Source organism: Sphaerodactylus townsendi, linkage group LG05 (assembly GCF_021028975.2).
Source record: "Sphaerodactylus townsendi isolate TG3544 linkage group LG05, MPM_Stown_v2.3, whole genome shotgun sequence".
NCBI classification, from domain to species: domain Eukaryota; kingdom Metazoa; phylum Chordata; class Lepidosauria; order Squamata; family Sphaerodactylidae; genus Sphaerodactylus; species Sphaerodactylus townsendi.
In genome coordinates this window covers 15,574,118-15,591,349 of record NC_059429.1, presented here as the reverse complement: position 1 = coordinate 15,591,349, position 17,232 = coordinate 15,574,118, and the positions used below count along the sequence as shown (strand labels likewise).

Here is a 17,232-nt window from a genome sequence, read left to right as displayed (position 1 = left end):
ATGCAAAGGTCTGCGGGAAAACAGCAAAAATCCCGTTGTTGCTGGGAGTGCTTGGCAGCTGGCAGTTTAGGATGGGCCCCAGCTCCCCACAGATTCCACACTGGAGAATCGTCCTTGCTTTGAACCCAGCTCATATACTGGCCGGAATATGCTGAGCAGGCAGACACAGAAACCAAATAAAAAGTGATGGCGTATCTGACTGTTGTAGGTATTCTGGGCTGTGCGGCCATGGTCTGGTGGTTTTTACTCCTAACGTTTTGCCTGCATCTATGGCTGGCATCTTCGGAGGCCTGTCGCGTGAAAACTGACAATACCCAGGTGATTCCGGCTGAGAAGGCCTTCAACAATACATTGATAGAGTACCAATTCAGAACAGCCCTAAAGCCAGCAAGCCAACCACCCGCACCCCTTCCATAAATGCTTTGCTGCGATCCTTTTTCTGACAGAGGAGTGATTCCCTGCTGGTGGGCAGAGAATAAGCCACGGAGGCAGTAAGCTGGGGGCGAGCCATCCTTCAGTCAGCTCCTTACCAAATCGGCGCCACCCTCGGCCCTACAAATCAGACGGCTAGTGAGGCAGAGAAGACAGAGCTCCTGGCAACCTGGATGCAAGTGGGTCAGGAGCTGGCACGTTCCTTTCCAGGAGAACTGCCTCATCCCCCCCGGGGACCTGCCTGGGTAATCATCCAAAGCAAGCAAACTGATTAAGCAAACAGGGAGAAGCAAGCAGGCCTTGGAAGAGGCAGAACCAATCTGTGAAATTTATTCAGAAAATAATTAATGTTTTTTTTTAAAGGGAGAAAAAGGGCTGAGTATTAGCATAGCTCCTTCTCCTTGTTAAAACGGCCTCGACTGCTGAATTTGGAATATCCAAGGCTCCGTGTTCCACTCCACACTCTCTCCGCTGCCTAATTCCACGCTGTGGAAATAAGTGCTAAATTGCTTCATTTATTCTAACTGTAGGATGGGGGATTTTTGCAGAATCTTGAATCTCAGGCAAGGAACTGGAGAGGCAAGCAGAAAAAAGGCAAGGGGCAAATTGGGAGGGGGAGAAGAAGCAAGCCGCGTTCTCTTCAATAACCCCCCCCCCCCCCCCCGAGAAGCATCAATGGCCATGTTCATGTGAAAGCAAAGAGATTATCCGAGGGGCTAATGCTTTCGTTTTACTCTGTTTGCGTAGGCTCTTGCAAGGCGTTTGGAATATGCTGCCACAGGAGGTGGTGATGGCCACTAACCTGGACAGCTTTAAAAAGGGCTTGGACAGATTGAAGGAGGAGAAGTCGATCTATGGCTACCAATCTTGATCCTCCTTGATCTCAGATTGCAAATGCCTTAGCAGACCAGGTGCTCAGGAGCAGCAGCAGCAGCAGCCCATTGCTTTCACATCCTGCTTGTGAGCTCCCAAAGGCACCTGGTGGGCCACTGCGAGTAGCAGAGTGCTGGACTAGATGGACTCTGGTCTGATCCAGCAGGTTAGTTCTTATGTTCTTAAGGCCTGTGAATGAGGACTGGAAGCGACGGTCACCTGCCTCGCTTCCTCCAGCTTGGTGCCTGAAGACCAGAAGAGGGGCAGTTGATCTGCTGGTCACTGGATGAGTGTGCAGCCTATGCTGCTTAATTTAGCAGCTGCCGGGTGACCCCCCCCCCCCCCCCCCCCCCCCCCCGGCCAATGGGACTTCATCTGGCCTTGCAAAAGCCTCCAGCTAAGATTAGACAGCCTGAGTAGCTCATCTTTAGACGTGCATGTGGGCTGTTGCGCTGCAAGCCTGTCTAACTGTCCACATCACCATTCCAGTGGGTATCTTGCTGAGCCTCGAACACGGCCGTGACCGGTCTGCTGCCACAACTGAGCCTCAACTTAGAAGGTTAAAATTCTCACAGAGTTCCCATTAACTGGAAGGCAGAGTCAGCTTCCCAGGTGAGCACGTGGTCCAAAAATGACTGTTCTCTCCAGATCCCAGGCAAGAGGTCTGCTCCCTTCAGTGACCCAGCAGAAAGAGACCTCACCCTTCTGTTCCCAGCAGTTTTATCAGTTCCCAGGCCGCACCCCTCTTTCTGGGTTATCTTTTCCCCCTAGGTCAGATGGCTCTTCCTGATATCCCTCGGGAATTTTTAAGTCCTCCAAATTTATGATACCTGATTAGAGAAGGGTTGGGGGGAAAAGGGGGAGCAGGAAGGAGCCATTTCCTCACACAGGGAAAAGTGGACTACCACCAAGCCTGCCGCCACAGATGCCTTTCTGCCCGCAACTCACGCATCACCAGCCTGGAAGCGAGCTGTATTTAGCTAAGTGGCCTCCAGTTTCTGGTTCCACCCCATCATGACCAAACAATGATTTTTTTTCCACCAGGTCATTTCTAAATCATCATCACATGAAAGAATAAAAGAAAGAAAGGAAACAAGAATTGGCAGGAAGGGGGTCGATTTAAAAGGAGAATCTGGGGAAATTTAAGGGGTGCCTTCTGTCAGGGGTGCAATTATTAAGACAGCAGCACCAAAATTTCAGAGTATCTTCTTGAGACCCTACTGATGATACCACCCAGGTTTGGTGAAGTTTGGTTCAGGGGGTCTAAAGCTATAGACCCTCAAAGTTGTAGCCCCCATCTCCCATTAGATCCCATTGAAAACAATGGGGGATGGGGGGCACTCCCAGAACCAAACCTCACCAAACCTGGGTGATATCATCAAGAGAGTCTCCCAAAAAATCCCTGAAATTTTGGTGCTACTAGTCTAAAAACCACACCCCCTGCAGGCCAAAACCTGAAAAAAAAAACACTAAAAATACCCAAAAAAACCAAACGAACCTGCATTTTTGGCACCCACCACAAGGGGGCGCCCGTGGGCAACTGCCGACCTTGTCCATAGGCAGGCACGCCACTGCTTTGGACCATCCAAACGCTAACCCGAGTCAATCCTGCTTAGCTTCTAAAATCTGATAAGGTCAGGATAACCTGGGGCCGTCCAGGTCTGGGAATGAGAACAGTGCAGGGATTCGAATGCGCTGGCAGCTTAGCAAACCAGAATAACTCTTTGCCCCACTATGGCCTCTTAAAAAGAATCTCACAAAAATGGGCACCTTGCTGCACCGAGGCCTAAACTGACAAGCTTTTTCTTAAAAAAAAGAAAGAAAGAAAGAATATAAAACAAAACCCCAAGCATTAGTCCTGGAACTGAAGGTACGAGAACAGAGATCAGCGAAGAAAAGCTTGTCGAAGAGAGGGAGAGACGAATGCTGCTAGTGGCCGCTGCCTAAAATGGGAGTCAGGCAATGCAAGGAGGAAATTGACCCCATTCTGTATTGAGACAGATAATTTTAAGGCCTCTTAGCAGCAAATGGCAGATAAAAATGAAACTGCGAAAATATAAGACCGAGGTAGCACAGATGTTATCATCTCCCAGCACTTGCTACTATTAATGTAATAGGGAGAATAAGCAATTGCTCTCATCCACCAATTTCCAGTCAAGGCTTGCAAAAGAAATGGAAAGGCTGATGAATGGGGGCGGGGGAAAGACCCAGTAATAATGCACAAGTTCCCCCAAAGCAAATTGCTGCTTCAGCAAACAGGACTTTAAAAGAAGGAGAAAGGTCCCTCTAGCATGCATAGCCGTAACAATTCCGACAATAAGAGGTGAGCATGCAAAGATTATGCCCTCTTCCTTACCACATGCAACCTCAAAGAGACCCACAATTCTCTTCTGTGTTAAGCTGTTCCAAGAATCAGCCACTTTGGCGACTCGGATCCTAAATCCCACGAGCAAGATGAAGGTCATTTCACATAGGACTTGTTTGTGGCGTAGTGGTTAAGAGCAGGTGCATTCTAATCTGGAGGAACTGGGCTTGATTCCTTGCTCTGCCGCTTGAGCTGTGGAGGCTTGATCGGGTGAACTAGATTAGCTTGTGCACTCCACCATATGCCAGCTGGGTGACCTTGGGCTAGTCACAGTTCTTCTGAGCTCTCTCAGCCCCACCCACCTGACAGGGTGTTTGTTGTGAGGGGGGAAGGGAAAGGAAATTGTAAATCCCTTTGGGTCTCCTACAGGAGAGAAAGGGGGGATATAAATCCAAACTCTTCTTCTTCACTTAGGTGTGAGGAAGGGGGAAATCCAAGCATAGTGAACATCGTTCTTTTGCAGTGGTATATACAGAACTCACTCAATGTGAGGAAGAGACTACCTCCCTACTGGCAGGTGGTGACCCACAGAGGAAATGGGTCAAAACTGAATATAAAACCATTCACTTATCTACACGACGGTGGTGGTGGGGAGAAGAACTGCAACTTGACTATTCCTGCCACCGTTTCATGGATTCTCTTTTGTGTCTCTGTCACTTGTAGAATGGCTCAACTGAGGGGTTCTGGAAGGTCCTCACACTTTGGTCATACTATGAACAAACGGAGAGTTGTTCACCATTTTTTTAAAAGACCTTGCTTTTTTCTTCCTTTAGGACTTCCTTTAAGGAGTCTCAAAGCGGCTTACAATCATCTTCCCTCCCTGCCCCCCAACAGTCACCTTGTGAGGTAGGGGGCGTGGAGAGATTTCTGAGAGAACTGTGACTGGGCCAAGGTCACCCTGCAGGCTTCATGTGGCTCTCTTTCTTCTAAAGTGCTTTCCCATAAAAGTACTAGGATTTAACTTGGAAATAATAGTTCAGGAAGGGGCTATATAAACTGGAAAGAACTGTGGATTATACTGATGTCTAGGATGTATTATTATCCTGATGGAGTTTCCTTGTTTTATACTGACGTAATGCCATATTTCTTCATGGTATCCCAGGCGCTGGTATATCATGGCTAAAGTTGTTGAATTGCTTTTGATCGGGCGGGCCTAGCATTGCTCATTGGACGCGGGGCTCGAAATTACGGACTTCATGGAAGGCGTCGCGCTGGGACCATACGGGCGAGCGGACGTTTGCATTGACCTGTTATCATGTTACATGTTGAGCCTCAGCGAGAACAACAGCCTACAGTTACAGTGATATAACATCACCTGGGTGCCTCCCCATTGCACTGTCCCAGAACCATAAACAGACCTAAACAACCTGCATGGCACAGCATTACAGGCATGCTATAGACCAGTGATGGCGAACCTTTATGAGACCGAGCGCCCAAATGGCAACCCAAGACCCACTTATTTATCGCAAAGTGCCAACATGGCAATTTAACCTGAATACTGAGGTTTTAGTTTAGAAAAAACAGTTTGCTCTGAGGCGTGCGTTACTCGGGAGTAAGCTTGATGAAACAACCGTGCAATGCCTCAAACAGGTGAATCACGAACCTAGTAGGGTTTACTCAGAAGCAAGGCCAGCCTAGATGTGTGTGTGTGGGAAGGTGATTTTCCACCCCCCACCCAACATGACGAACGCTGTGTGCGCATGCCCACAGAGAGGGCTCTGTGCCACCTCTGGTACCTGTGCCATAGGTTCGCCACCACTGCTACAGACAGCTAGGTGAATCCTAATGCAATCTTTGAAGGCCAGACAGGTGCAGAGACTGAGTCACAAGTCACTAACAACAACTGTGATGATGGAGACAAGTTCTTGTGAAGCATTCTTGGCAGAAGACATTGTACTCCCTGATCAGAACTGTGTCTTAGCTCCTGGGAGGGTATTTAAATGAACACTATTAAGAAATGCCGGTATAGTTCTGTCTCTGTCCTTGAGAAGATACCAACATTTCCACTGTGGTCCATGGGCTAAGGTCACAGATTGAAGATACAGGAGATGAAATATGTCTTTGTCTGAAACCTCTGTCTATTGGAAACCATATTGTTTCTCCATGCTCTGTCCTCTCGTCCAGATTACAGGTTGTACATCAAAACGATCAGACTTCTTTTAAAATCAAGCATAGTTTTTCACAATCCACACAGTCAAAAGCTTTGCTGTCATCTATGAAAGACAACCTGGTTTACTTCTAAAATTCACTTGCATGGTCCAATAATCAGTTCCAATGCAAAGTGAGCACCTGTATGCAAACGAGCATTTCAGTGTGAGATGATTATAGCTCTGGACGCATCTTCAAAACAGCTGCTAAATAATGAGTGACAGATAAGGCAGCCGCCTTATCTTTACCAGACAGCAAATATATTAAAGGATGATCATGTGAAAGTGTGAGATCAATGGAGCAATAAAAGAAGAACTTATAGGAGAATATACATCCTAGTTGAATTAAAAATGGGTAGAATGTTCCTGCCTTTGCCTAGCTCAGGGGTAGGGAACCTGCGGCTCTCCAGATGTTCAGGAACTACAATTCCCATCAGCCTCTTGGTGGGGGGGGGGGGGGGTGGGGGGGGGGGGGGGTGGGGGGGGGGGGGGGTGGGGGGGGGGGGGGGTGGGGGGGGGGGGGGGTGGGGGGGGGGGGGGGTGGGGGGGGGGGGGGGTGGGGGGGGGGGGGGGTGGGGGGGGGGGGGGGTGGGGGGGGGGGGGGGTGGGGGGGGGGGGGGGTGGGGGGGGGGGGGGGTGGGGGGGGGGGGGGGTGGGGGGGGGGGGGGGTGGGGGGGGGGGGGGGTGGGGGGGGGGGGGGGTGGGGGGGGGGGGGGGTGGGGGGGGGGGGGGGTGGGGGGGGGGGGGGGTGGGGGGGGGGGGGGGTGGGGGGGGGGGGGGGTGGGGGGGGGGGGGGGTGGGGGGGGGGGGGGGTGGGGGGGGGGGGGGGTGGGGGGGGGGGGGGGTGGGGGGGGGGGGGGGTGGGGGGGGGGGGGGGTGGGGGGGGGGGGGGGTGGGGGGGGGGGGGGGTGGGGGGGGGGGGGGGTGGGGGGGGGGGGGGGTGGGGGGGGGGGGGGGTGGGGGGGGGGGGGGGTGGGGGGGGGGGGGGGTGGGGGGGGGGGGGGGTGGGGGGGGGGGGGGGTGGGGGGGGGGGGGGGTGGGGGGGGGGGGGGGTGGGGGGGGGGGGGGGTGGGGGGGGGGGGGGGTGGGGGGGGGGGGGGGTGGGGGGGGGGGGGGGTGGGGGGGGGGGGGGGTGGGGGGGGGGGGGGGTGGGGGGGGGGGGGGGTGGGGGGGGGGGGGGGTGGGGGGGGGGGGGGGTGGGGGGGGGGGGGGGTGGGGGGGGGGGGGGGTGGGGGGGGGGGGGGGTGGGGGGGGGGGGGGGTGGGGGGGGGGGGGGGTGGGGGGGGGGGGGGGTGGGGGGGGGGGGGGGTGGGGGGGGGGGGGGGTGGGGGGGGGGGGGGGTGGGGGGGGGGGGGGGTGGGGGGGGGGGGGGGTGGGGGGGGGGGGGGGTGGGGGGGGGGGGGGGTGGGGGGGGGGGGGGGTGGGGGGGGGGGGGGGTGGGGGGGGGGGGGGGTGGGGGGGGGGGGGGGTGGGGGGGGGGGGGGGTGGGGGGGGGGGGGGGTGGGGGGGGGGGGGGGTGGGGGGGGGGGGGGGTGGGGGGGGGGGGGGGTGGGGGGGGGGGGGGGTGGGGGGGGGGGGGGGTGGGGGGGGGGGGGGGTGGGGGGGGGGGGGGGTGGGGGGGGGGGGGGGTGGGGGGGGGGGGGGGTGGGGGGGGGGGGGGGTGGGGGGGGGGGGGGGTGGGGGGGGGGGGGGGTGGGGGGGGGGGGGGGTGGGGGGGGGGGGGGGTGGGGGGGGGGGGGGGTGGGGGGGGGGGGGGGTGGGGGGGGGGGGGGGTGGGGGGGGGGGGGGGTGGGGGGGGGGGGGGGTGGGGGGGGGGGGGGGTGGGGGGGGGGGGGGGTGGGGGGGGGGGGGGGTGGGGGGGGGGGGGGGTGGGGGGGGGGGGGGGTGGGGGGGGGGGGGGGTGGGGGGGGGGGGGGGTGGGGGGGGGGGGGGGTGGGGGGGGGGGGGGGTGGGGGGGGGGGGGGGTGGGGGGGGGGGGGGGTGGGGGGGGGGGGGGGTGGGGGGGGGGGGGGGTGGGGGGGGGGGGGGGTGGGGGGGGGGGGGGGTGGGGGGGGGGGGGGGTGGGGGGGGGGGGGGGTGGGGGGGGGGGGGGGTGGGGGGGGGGGGGGGTGGGGGGGGGGGGGGGTGGGGGGGGGGGGGGGTGGGGGGGGGGGGGGGTGGGGGGGGGGGGGGGTGGGGGGGGGGGGGGGTGGGGGGGGGGGGGGGTGGGGGGGGGGGGGGGTGGGGGGGGGGGGGGGTGGGGGGGGGGGGGGGTGGGGGGGGGGGGGGGTGGGGGGGGGGGGGGGTGGGGGGGGGGGGGGGTGGGGGGGGGGGGGGGTGGGGGGGGGGGGGGGTGGGGGGGGGGGGGGGTGGGGGGGGGGGGGGGTGGGGGGGGGGGGGGGTGGGGGGGGGGGGGGGTGGGGGGGGGGGGGGGTGGGGGGGGGGGGGGGTGGGGGGGGGGGGGGGTGGGGGGGGGGGGGGGTGGGGGGGGGGGGGGGTGGGGGGGGGGGGGGGTGGGGGGGGGGGGGGGTGGGGGGGGGGGGGGGTGGGGGGGGGGGGGGGTGGGGGGGGGGGGGGGTGGGGGGGGGGGGGGGTGGGGGGGGGGGGGGGTGGGGGGGGGGGGGGGTGGGGGGGGGGGGGGGTGGGGGGGGGGGGGGGTGGGGGGGGGGGGGGGTGGGGGGGGGGGGGGGTGGGGGGGGGGGGGGGTGGGGGGGGGGGGGGGTGGGGGGGGGGGGGGGTGGGGGGGGGGGGGGGTGGGGGGGGGGGGGGGTGGGGGGGGGGGGGGGTGGGGGGGGGGGGGGGTGGGGGGGGGGGGGGGTGGGGGGGGGGGGGGGTGGGGGGGGGGGGGGGTGGGGGGGGGGGGGGGTGGGGGGGGGGGGGGGTGGGGGGGGGGGGGGGTGGGGGGGGGGGGGGGTGGGGGGGGGGGGGGGTGGGGGGGGGGGGGGGTGGGGGGGGGGGGGGGTGGGGGGGGGGGGGGGTGGGGGGGGGGGGGGGTGGGGGGGGGGGGGGGTGGGGGGGGGGGGGGGTGGGGGGGGGGGGGGGTGGGGGGGGGGGGGGGTGGGGGGGGGGGGGGGTGGGGGGGGGGGGGGGTGGGGGGGGGGGGGGGTGGGGGGGGGGGGGGGTGGGGGGGGGGGGGGGTGGGGGGGGGGGGGGGTGGGGGGGGGGGGGGGTGGGGGGGGGGGGGGGTGGGGGGGGGGGGGGGTGGGGGGGGGGGGGGGTGGGGGGGGGGGGGGGTGGGGGGGGGGGGGGGTGGGGGGGGGGGGGGGTGGGGGGGGGGGGGGTTGGGGGGGGGGGGGGGTGGGGGGGATGAGGCGGGGGGAGGGGGGGAGGAGGGTGGGGGGGGGGGGAGGGGGAGGGGGGGGGGGGGCGGGCAGGAGGGGGGGGGGGGGGGGGGCGGGGCGGGGGGGGGCGGGCGGGGGGGGGGGGAGGGGCGCGGGGGGGGGGGGGTGCGGGGGGGGGGGGGTGGGGGCTGAAGATGCCAGCCACAGATGCAGGCGAAACGTCAGGAGAGAATGCTGCTAGAACACGGCCATACAGCCCGGAAACCACACAGCACCCAAGTGATTCCGGCCGTGAAAGCCTTCGACAATACATTGTCTAATTTATTATACGTTTATATTCTTTTTTCTTTGTCTTGGAATGTAAGTGGATATGGTTTTTAAAAATTTGTTTCTTTTCTCCTTATTCTGTGCTGCTTATGGCTATTAAAAATAAGAATTTTTAGGCTAAGGAAGGTAAAAGGGAAAGGACAGGTTGGAAGTAGCAAGTTAGAATGCAAAGCTCAGAGAGCAGGTAGTCCACCCTTGTAGGCAGGAAACAGATTGAGGACCTGGGGGAGGTTCCTCCCAACAGGAAGAGGAAAAAAAGTCATTTCCTGCCTCCCCGTGGGACAATGGAAACCACCCACAAGGTCCTCCCACTCAGGGGAGAATGGCCAGGGTCTCACTCTCTCCCTTCACCTACTGCCTGGTCCTTTTTACAGGAGGTGCTGAGGATTTCACCTGGGATCTTCCGCACTGAGCCACAGACCCTTGTGAATCTGCCCAAAGCTGACATCAAAACGTTTGTGCTGGGAAGTTCAAGCGTGGTAGAACTTCAAGGCTCAGACATTCTTCAGAGCCCACGCCCTCTCCATCCTCATAAGAACATAAGAGCCCGCTGGATCAGACCAGAGTCCATCTAGTCCAGCACTCTGCTACTCGCAGCGGCCCACCTTTGGGAGCTCACATGCAGGAGGTGAAAGCAATGGTCTTCTGCAGCTGCTGTTCCCGAGCACCTGGTCTGCTAAGGCATTTGCAACCTCAGATCAAGAAGGATCAAGATTTGTGGCCAGAGATCGACTTCTCCTCCATAAATCTGTCCAAGCCCCTTTTAAAGCTTTTAAATCCTCCAATCTGTATCTTTCTTCAACAGAAACAAAGATTTGGGGGAGAAGAAAGATGATGGGGGCAGCCTTCACCCAACAACGTCCATTCCTTGGACACATTTTTATAAGCCTTGACCAGACAGGGATTTGCCTGAAGGGCTCCGCACAGTTCCAAATGGTTCTATGGATTGAAGGAATCCTCTGCATTGTAGGAGGAGACAACCGGGTGTACATTTTGCAAAGGCAGCTAAATACCAGAAATGCCGCGAGACACCTTCTATGCTGCTCTGGTTGAATAAGCAATCTTATTCTCTCCCACGCGCTTGCTCCCACTCTACACCACTTTTTCCAATACAAGAAGGATCCTATGAAGCTGACCAGAACTTGCCTCTGCTTTGCCCTCTGGCCCAAACTGGTCCTTCCCTTCTCTGTTAGGGAGATTGAAACCCTAGGAAGAGTAGAGCAAGCGAGGTTTCCGTGAGCATACGAAGCTGCCTTTTTGCAGCAGATATAGTTTAATGTGGGGTAGTCTCAGTTTATTGCTAATGGTTTAATTCAGGGGTCTGCAACCCGCGGCTCTCCAGATGTTCATGGACTACATAGCCATGCTGGCAGGGGCTGATGGGAATTGCAATCCATGAACATCTGGAGAGCCGCGGGTTGCAGACCCCTTGGTTTAATTGAACTGTTTAATGTAATGCTTTGTTGTTTAAACTGGCTCATTGTTTATGTATTGTTATGGAGTTAATGTATTGATGCGTTGGAAACACACGGTTGTAAATGTATCAATACATTCCTATTTGATTGTTTATGTATTGCTATTCTGATACGTTGTTGGATTATTGCTATATTGTTATGTATTATTGCTACTGATTCATTATTAATGTATTGGATGTTACATGGATTTAGTTTGATATACATTAATGTGCTACAAATGCTGCTGTTATTGTTCTTAGTTAATTGTTTAGTTTGAAGTGTTAAGTCGCCATCTGGAATTTGGTTCTATTTTAGTCCTATGTATTCTATGAGTGTTATATTGTTGTAATGTATTTGTTTATCATGTTGTTAGTCACCCTGAGCCCTTCAGGGATGGGGCAGGGTGTAAATATAAACTGAAATGAAATGAAATCATGAATGAGTCAGATCCTTGGGTTTCTCAAGGTTAGCTGTATTCCGCTCCCAGAGTCTCAGGTCGAGATGCTTTGTGTCACCTACAACCTGACTGTTTTCCCTGGAATTGAACCTGGGACCTTCTGCATGCAAAGCAGAGATTCTTCCACTGAGCCAAAGCAGGGCCTCCTATGTTGCCTGTATTTGGCTCCACCCACCTGGGCATGTGTCACCCCCTCGGTGTCCAGCCCCTACCAACAACCCTGGGCTTTCTAACATATGCTTGCAAGTAACACAGAGTCAGACAGACAGAGAGATCTTAGGATCCTAGGAGAAGACCCTGCTTTGGGAATGTTCATCCCAGTTATTAGTCCCCAATTAGGGAGGGAGGCTCTTTGGCTCACTTATTTCCCAGCAAAAGAAGTATGTGAGGGGTCAAAGCATATTAAGTATTTGTTAAGAGAACTATCAGGCCGACCTGCCAGAACTAATTTTGTGGACAAGAATGCACACCCAGCGAGAAAGGCCTCTTGGACAGTGGCCCACTCAAGCTCCAGGCACACGGCCACAAGGATAACTTTGTGGGCTATTCACTTTGTTTTAGTGAAACACTCGTAAACAACGTTCAGGCAAGTTCCCTTGCACTTCACAAACTACATCCTTCCATGGCAAGAGGAGGATCCACAAAGACAAACAGCCAATCAAATAAGACAAGCTGACACCTGATTAAATTTCCCCCTGCTCCAAATTATATCTTGAAGCCCAACAGAATGCCCCTGAAATGACTAAACATCTCCACCAGGTTATATCAATGGGAAAGAAATCAAGATTTACTAGCGTGGAATGGAGGGGGAATTTATTTTAGAACAAATGTGGAGAGTTCAGATGTCAAAAATCTGTCAGCTTCTAATAGGCCCCTAGCGAAGCAGAGCTATGAATTATTGGGGGGTGGGGGGAGAGAACAAGAGGTCCCACCTCACCCCCATTCAACAGAAATAGGCTCTGCTTCACAAAAGATGAGCTTGCTATGATGGGCAACTGCTACATTCAATTCATCTGTGCCTGTTCAGGCAGTGATGAAACCACATATGGGTAAAGAGAACAGTTTGTGTGCATCTCTGCAGGAGAAGGTGAGTCCTGAGCAGAGGCCGTGCAGACAGTATCAATCTGGTTAAAGAGGAGGCAGATGAGGGGGAGGAAGGAAATAAAAATCATTTTGACTTGCGATATTCTGGGAGCTCTCTGCCAGTTTCTGCAAAAGATTCAGAGCGCTAAAGGAGGCACGCATGTTCACGTCTCCGTGGAGTGCACTTCCACGGCTCCATAAACAGCCGCTCGTGGTGATGAGCTAGCAGCACCAATTAATTTTGAAGCGGACAGGGACAGCAGGGTGGGCAGCTCGGAAGTGTTTGCTGGGTGGAAGACAACAGACGGAACCGCGGCTTTGAACGCTGCCAAGTAACTAGGCGGCGCGGTGGGAAGGCTGGAGTGGGAGAGGCTGCCAGATTTCCAAACATGTCTCCAGTCTGTTGAGAGCAATCAGGGCAACAGACACCCCCGAAAGCAAAACATGATGTTGAATTTCACCCCAAGGGAACGGTAATTAGCTAACTGCCGCAGCCCAGTTGGAGCCCAGGGTTAGAAGTCAAAACAAAACTGCCGTTCCATCCACCTGTGTTTCCCCCCCATGCTTGCCTGTGTGACCCAGAGTGGAGGGCAGAGAGAGGCCACTTGAGCATTATCACATCCTTGTTGTGGAGCTTGCAAATTGGGAGCCAGCCTTAGGAATGTGCATTCCTTATCTCCCTTTCTCTCCTTCGCAGCACAAATTACACATACACCTTTCTCTCGGGCAGAGGCATTGGGGGGTGGAATGGTGCCTGGGGCAACACCTGTTCCAGCCATCGTCATCCCCCTGTGTGCCCCCCCCCCGCACCCCACTTGCCTCAGCCAGCATTAGGTTCCACCTAATGAAGAAGCAGCCTGGCGGAATGAGGCCAAGGGGTGCCCGGCGGCGACCCAGCCAGGCTGCTCCTTTGGCGTAGAGGGGAAAGCGTATGGCGCCAGGTGATTCTCCATACCGAGCCACGTGAAAAACTGGTATAACCGAGGACATGTGACGCGTACATCTTTATGAGCACTCCACCTCTGCTCTCGGGTGGTCTAACCTGGATGGAGCATTTCTGTCTGCTGCAGATGGAGTCACAGTCAATGACTCAGAAGAAAGCTGCTGAGGTATTAACCATGGCACTGGTGGGCATCTAGTGCTAAACCATGCTAAACCCAAACAAAAAGGAGCAGAGCATTTGCACCTTGCAGGGAAAGCGAGAGGGAAGGTGTGCTACCGAGGTTAACTGCAATTTGCAATCTATACCATGTAGGGCATCAGCACAGCCTCTGTACCACTGCTTCTTGGTTCCCTCTGCAGGCGCCACTCCCAGATCACACTTCTCTGCCTTCCACCAGCTAAGAAGCATCAAGATGCAAGGAGCTTACCTGGGTGGCCATCTTGCCATAGTCAATCCACCGCAGCGTGGCAAAGTTGGTGGACTCGGCGCAATTGAAGCCATGGTTGAATCCAGCGTGGTAGCCGTAAGGGAATGTGATCATGAACTCGCCAGCTTCTTGGGTGATCTGAAAGAAGACGTCACAAACACATGGTCAGGCAGGCAACGGAGCTTTGCTCGAGGCAAACACAGCTGATTCGCAGAGCTGTTCCAGGAATAGTCCACGGACCCACACATATGCATGCCACTGGCTAGGGTGGCCCTGGGTTAGTCCCACAACTGTATGCTCTGTGTGACTTATCTGACCTCTCAGCATTGGGATTTTTTCATCACGAAGCTCCCAGGAGCACAAACTAACAGCTGTTGTCAAAGAAAGAGTTGGCAGGTTGGTACCTGGCATCACTCCTCAGATGTACAGCTTGGGCTGGGATGGCCCGCTCGGTCAGCCTCTACCATAATGTCACAACCTGCCACGAGTGCAGAAAATGTGTGTGTGTGTGTGTGTGGGGGCCTTCACAGGGGCAAGCATCTCTGTCCAGATTGCCCGTGTTAGGTAAAACCAGCCCCAGTCTGTGGAAACATAGCTCCAAGATGCATCATCTGATTTGAAGTCAGTTTCAGATGCCAGAGTTTTGCAGAAAGACTTTTTAGACGTCCCAAGCTGACAGATGACGTCTGATGACACCATTTCCAATGCAATGGGATGCCAGAAAGAAGGACATGGGGCTGGGGTTGTGGCAGACTGTGCACGTGGCCAAAGGACCAGCTGCTCTAAACCACCGAACTGAACATCAAGTATGTAAAAATCCCAGAAATCTGTACTGCGTGGATCTGAGCTGTGAAAAGCCGCAAATTTATAGGTACATTTGTGCTGCTGGGCAAACGAATGCCAGAGGAACGCCGCATTGTTTAATTGCGTACCAAAAACACATACGGCAGAAACTCCACTTTTAACTTTCTGTGCATCTCTCCAAGGGACTTTTCCTTCTCTCCTAAATCACTCTCCCTTCACTTCAATTACACATTAGAGACAACTCAATCAGGAGAACCAGAGAAGGACTTGAGAGTGGAGTAAACATCTACCCAATGCGATTAAAAAGACACGACGCCGTATGCCAATTTTATATCCCTCATATCTGCAGTGGTGACTTAGATTTACACACAGCCCCAAAAGTGACACCCAATCTTTCTCGCAATTGCAAACACTACGAGGAGAGGCGGGCCTTTTTCATTTTATTACATTACTGGGGGTGCCAACGAGAATGGTCTGAAGGACTGCACCCCCCCGGGCTGATGAAACAGGAGGGGTGGGTTCGGCTAGACATTCCACCACATGTGCCAGAATCGTCGGACCGATCCCAAGTAGGGCACCCCTGTAAGCAATGGTCTTGGGGCCGGAGTGGCTCCTCTTCGTAATCTTTCCCCTGTCAAGTCGCAGCTGGCTTATGTGGTGTTTTCAAGGCAAGAGACTTTCAGAGGTGGTTTGCCACTGCTTGCCTCTGTGTAGCACCTCTGGGGTTCCTTGATGGTCTCTCATCCTATTTAACTAGGGCTAACCCTGCTTAGTTTCTGAGACGTGATGGGACCGGCTAGCCAGGTCAGGTCTTTATAAGAAGGTTTCAATTATTTATTTTTTTAAAAAAGAGTGCAACGTTCCAAATTCTGGCATGCTCCTTTTGCAGGAAGTGAGTTCCTAATCTCCTTCTGCGGCATGGGACCAACTCTGAGGGACGCTTGAAAGGGAAACCAGACATTTATTTTCATTCATTTCTGCCATTTATACCCCGCCCTATGCCGTAGTCTCAGGGCGGCGAACAAACAGGGATGAAATCCCGTTAAAGCACACATCAGAATAAAAACATAGCTAAAACAAGACATAAACGTTAAAACCCCATTAAAAATCCCCACCCCCACCTCCCTGTGGCTGACATCAATAAGGGAGTCCCCTGACAATGGAGGTCATCCCAGTGTCCAATGCAGCAAACAATGAAACATGAAACAGTTAATTAAATATGCCAGCTAACTCCCAAATAACAGCTCCCTCAACTACAAAAACTGAAATACAATGAACTAAAATAGCGTCTGCTCCGCCTACAGCATAATCCTCTAAACAGATTGGTTGGCCCCACAATGGGCAGCGCCCTTATTACCACAACCCTGAGAGTTTCACCATCATCAAAGCGTGGCCTTGGACTGCAAGTGGAGCTCCTGTTGTAGTTCGGCCTGCACAATTTTGCTCTACTTGGTCCAGCTGACAGCAGGCCCCCCCTGCTCAGGAGTGAGAAGTTCAGACTTGGCCTCTGGTGTCCTTCTCCACTTGAACCTACTCATAAATCAAGGTGAAGCTGTGGCTGGTTAAATTAAGTAGACAGAGAGATTATCTTCCTGTCAGAGAATCTACATCCCTGTGTCCTCATCCCAGGTCCCACGGTGTATATTCTTCCCACATCTCTGCTGTCAACATTATCCCGCCAATAAATTAGAAAAGGAGCTCCAGCTGATGAATAGGCTCAGGTAGAAAAGTAATAACTATTGAGGCACGGCCAAGCGCCGCCTGCCACTCACAGTGAAAAGCCCTGAATTTACAGACTTCTGCGAGGCCTTCACAGAATAAATGGAGAAATCAATCGTGGATTACAGAAATACACATTTTTAATTATTAAAGAGCTCGGGTATCGATCTGATTTCTTCCGAGAAGTAAATACCATTACTAAGATTTATAAATGTCCAGGTATTTGCCTTGTTTGAAGCCTGCCAGGAATGTTGATGAAGGGACTCCAGCCAGGCCTTTTTAGAGGAAGAAATGAGGAGGGCATTTGACTCTCTCGCCATAATTCTAGGCCAAATCAGGGAAACCAGACGTGCTCACTTTCGGCTTGCTTATACTGAGACAGATCTTCTCATCCCACCGCTGAGCACAAGAGGGAGGACCAGATCTGGCAAGACTCTCTCTGAATGTTAGAAACCCCCCTTTCCTTTGGCCTCAGAACAGGAGGCTAGGTCCAAGATAGAATAAGGGGAGGTGGGGGAGACTCAGGAATGCCCATATGGCTTACCCACACACTGAAAACAGAAATATCAGCTTTCCTCCCATCCCAAAGACATATTCTGATCAGGAGCAGCCATTACTCAGCTCAAATGTGCCCATCAACATTCACACAGCTGCAAATGTGCCCATCAACATTCACACAGCTGCAAACCTTGTGCAGGGTTTAACTGTGAAAGAGCTCTCCCTGCCCCCGGCTGTGGGAGAAACCAGGATAGACAGATTTTTGAAGAAGCCCGAAAATTAATATCAGCTTTTTCAAGTTTTATTATCAGGTCTGTCAAACTCGAATACAAAAAAAAATCCTGCTGCCTCTGAGCTCCACATGGAGCTGGAGAAAACAGGTAGCCACTGAACTGAACCATGGTCTCTGGGTTGGAGCATTCCACTCTGTGCCTGCCCGCCCC

At 55.7% G+C, this 17,232-nt stretch overlaps 1 protein-coding gene across 1 annotated transcript in view; it reads right to left on the bottom strand.

The window, feature by feature from the left end:
- LOC125432792 (lysine-specific demethylase 4B-like) overlaps window positions 1–17,232 on the bottom strand; it is a 136,351-nt gene that overhangs the window by 99,279 nt on the left and 19,840 nt on the right. The window contains 1 exon segment of the mRNA XM_048496731.1: window positions 13,769–13,906. Within this exon segment, the coding sequence (XP_048352688.1) occupies window positions 13,769–13,882 (114 nt within the window). The 5' untranslated portion in view covers window positions 13,883–13,906.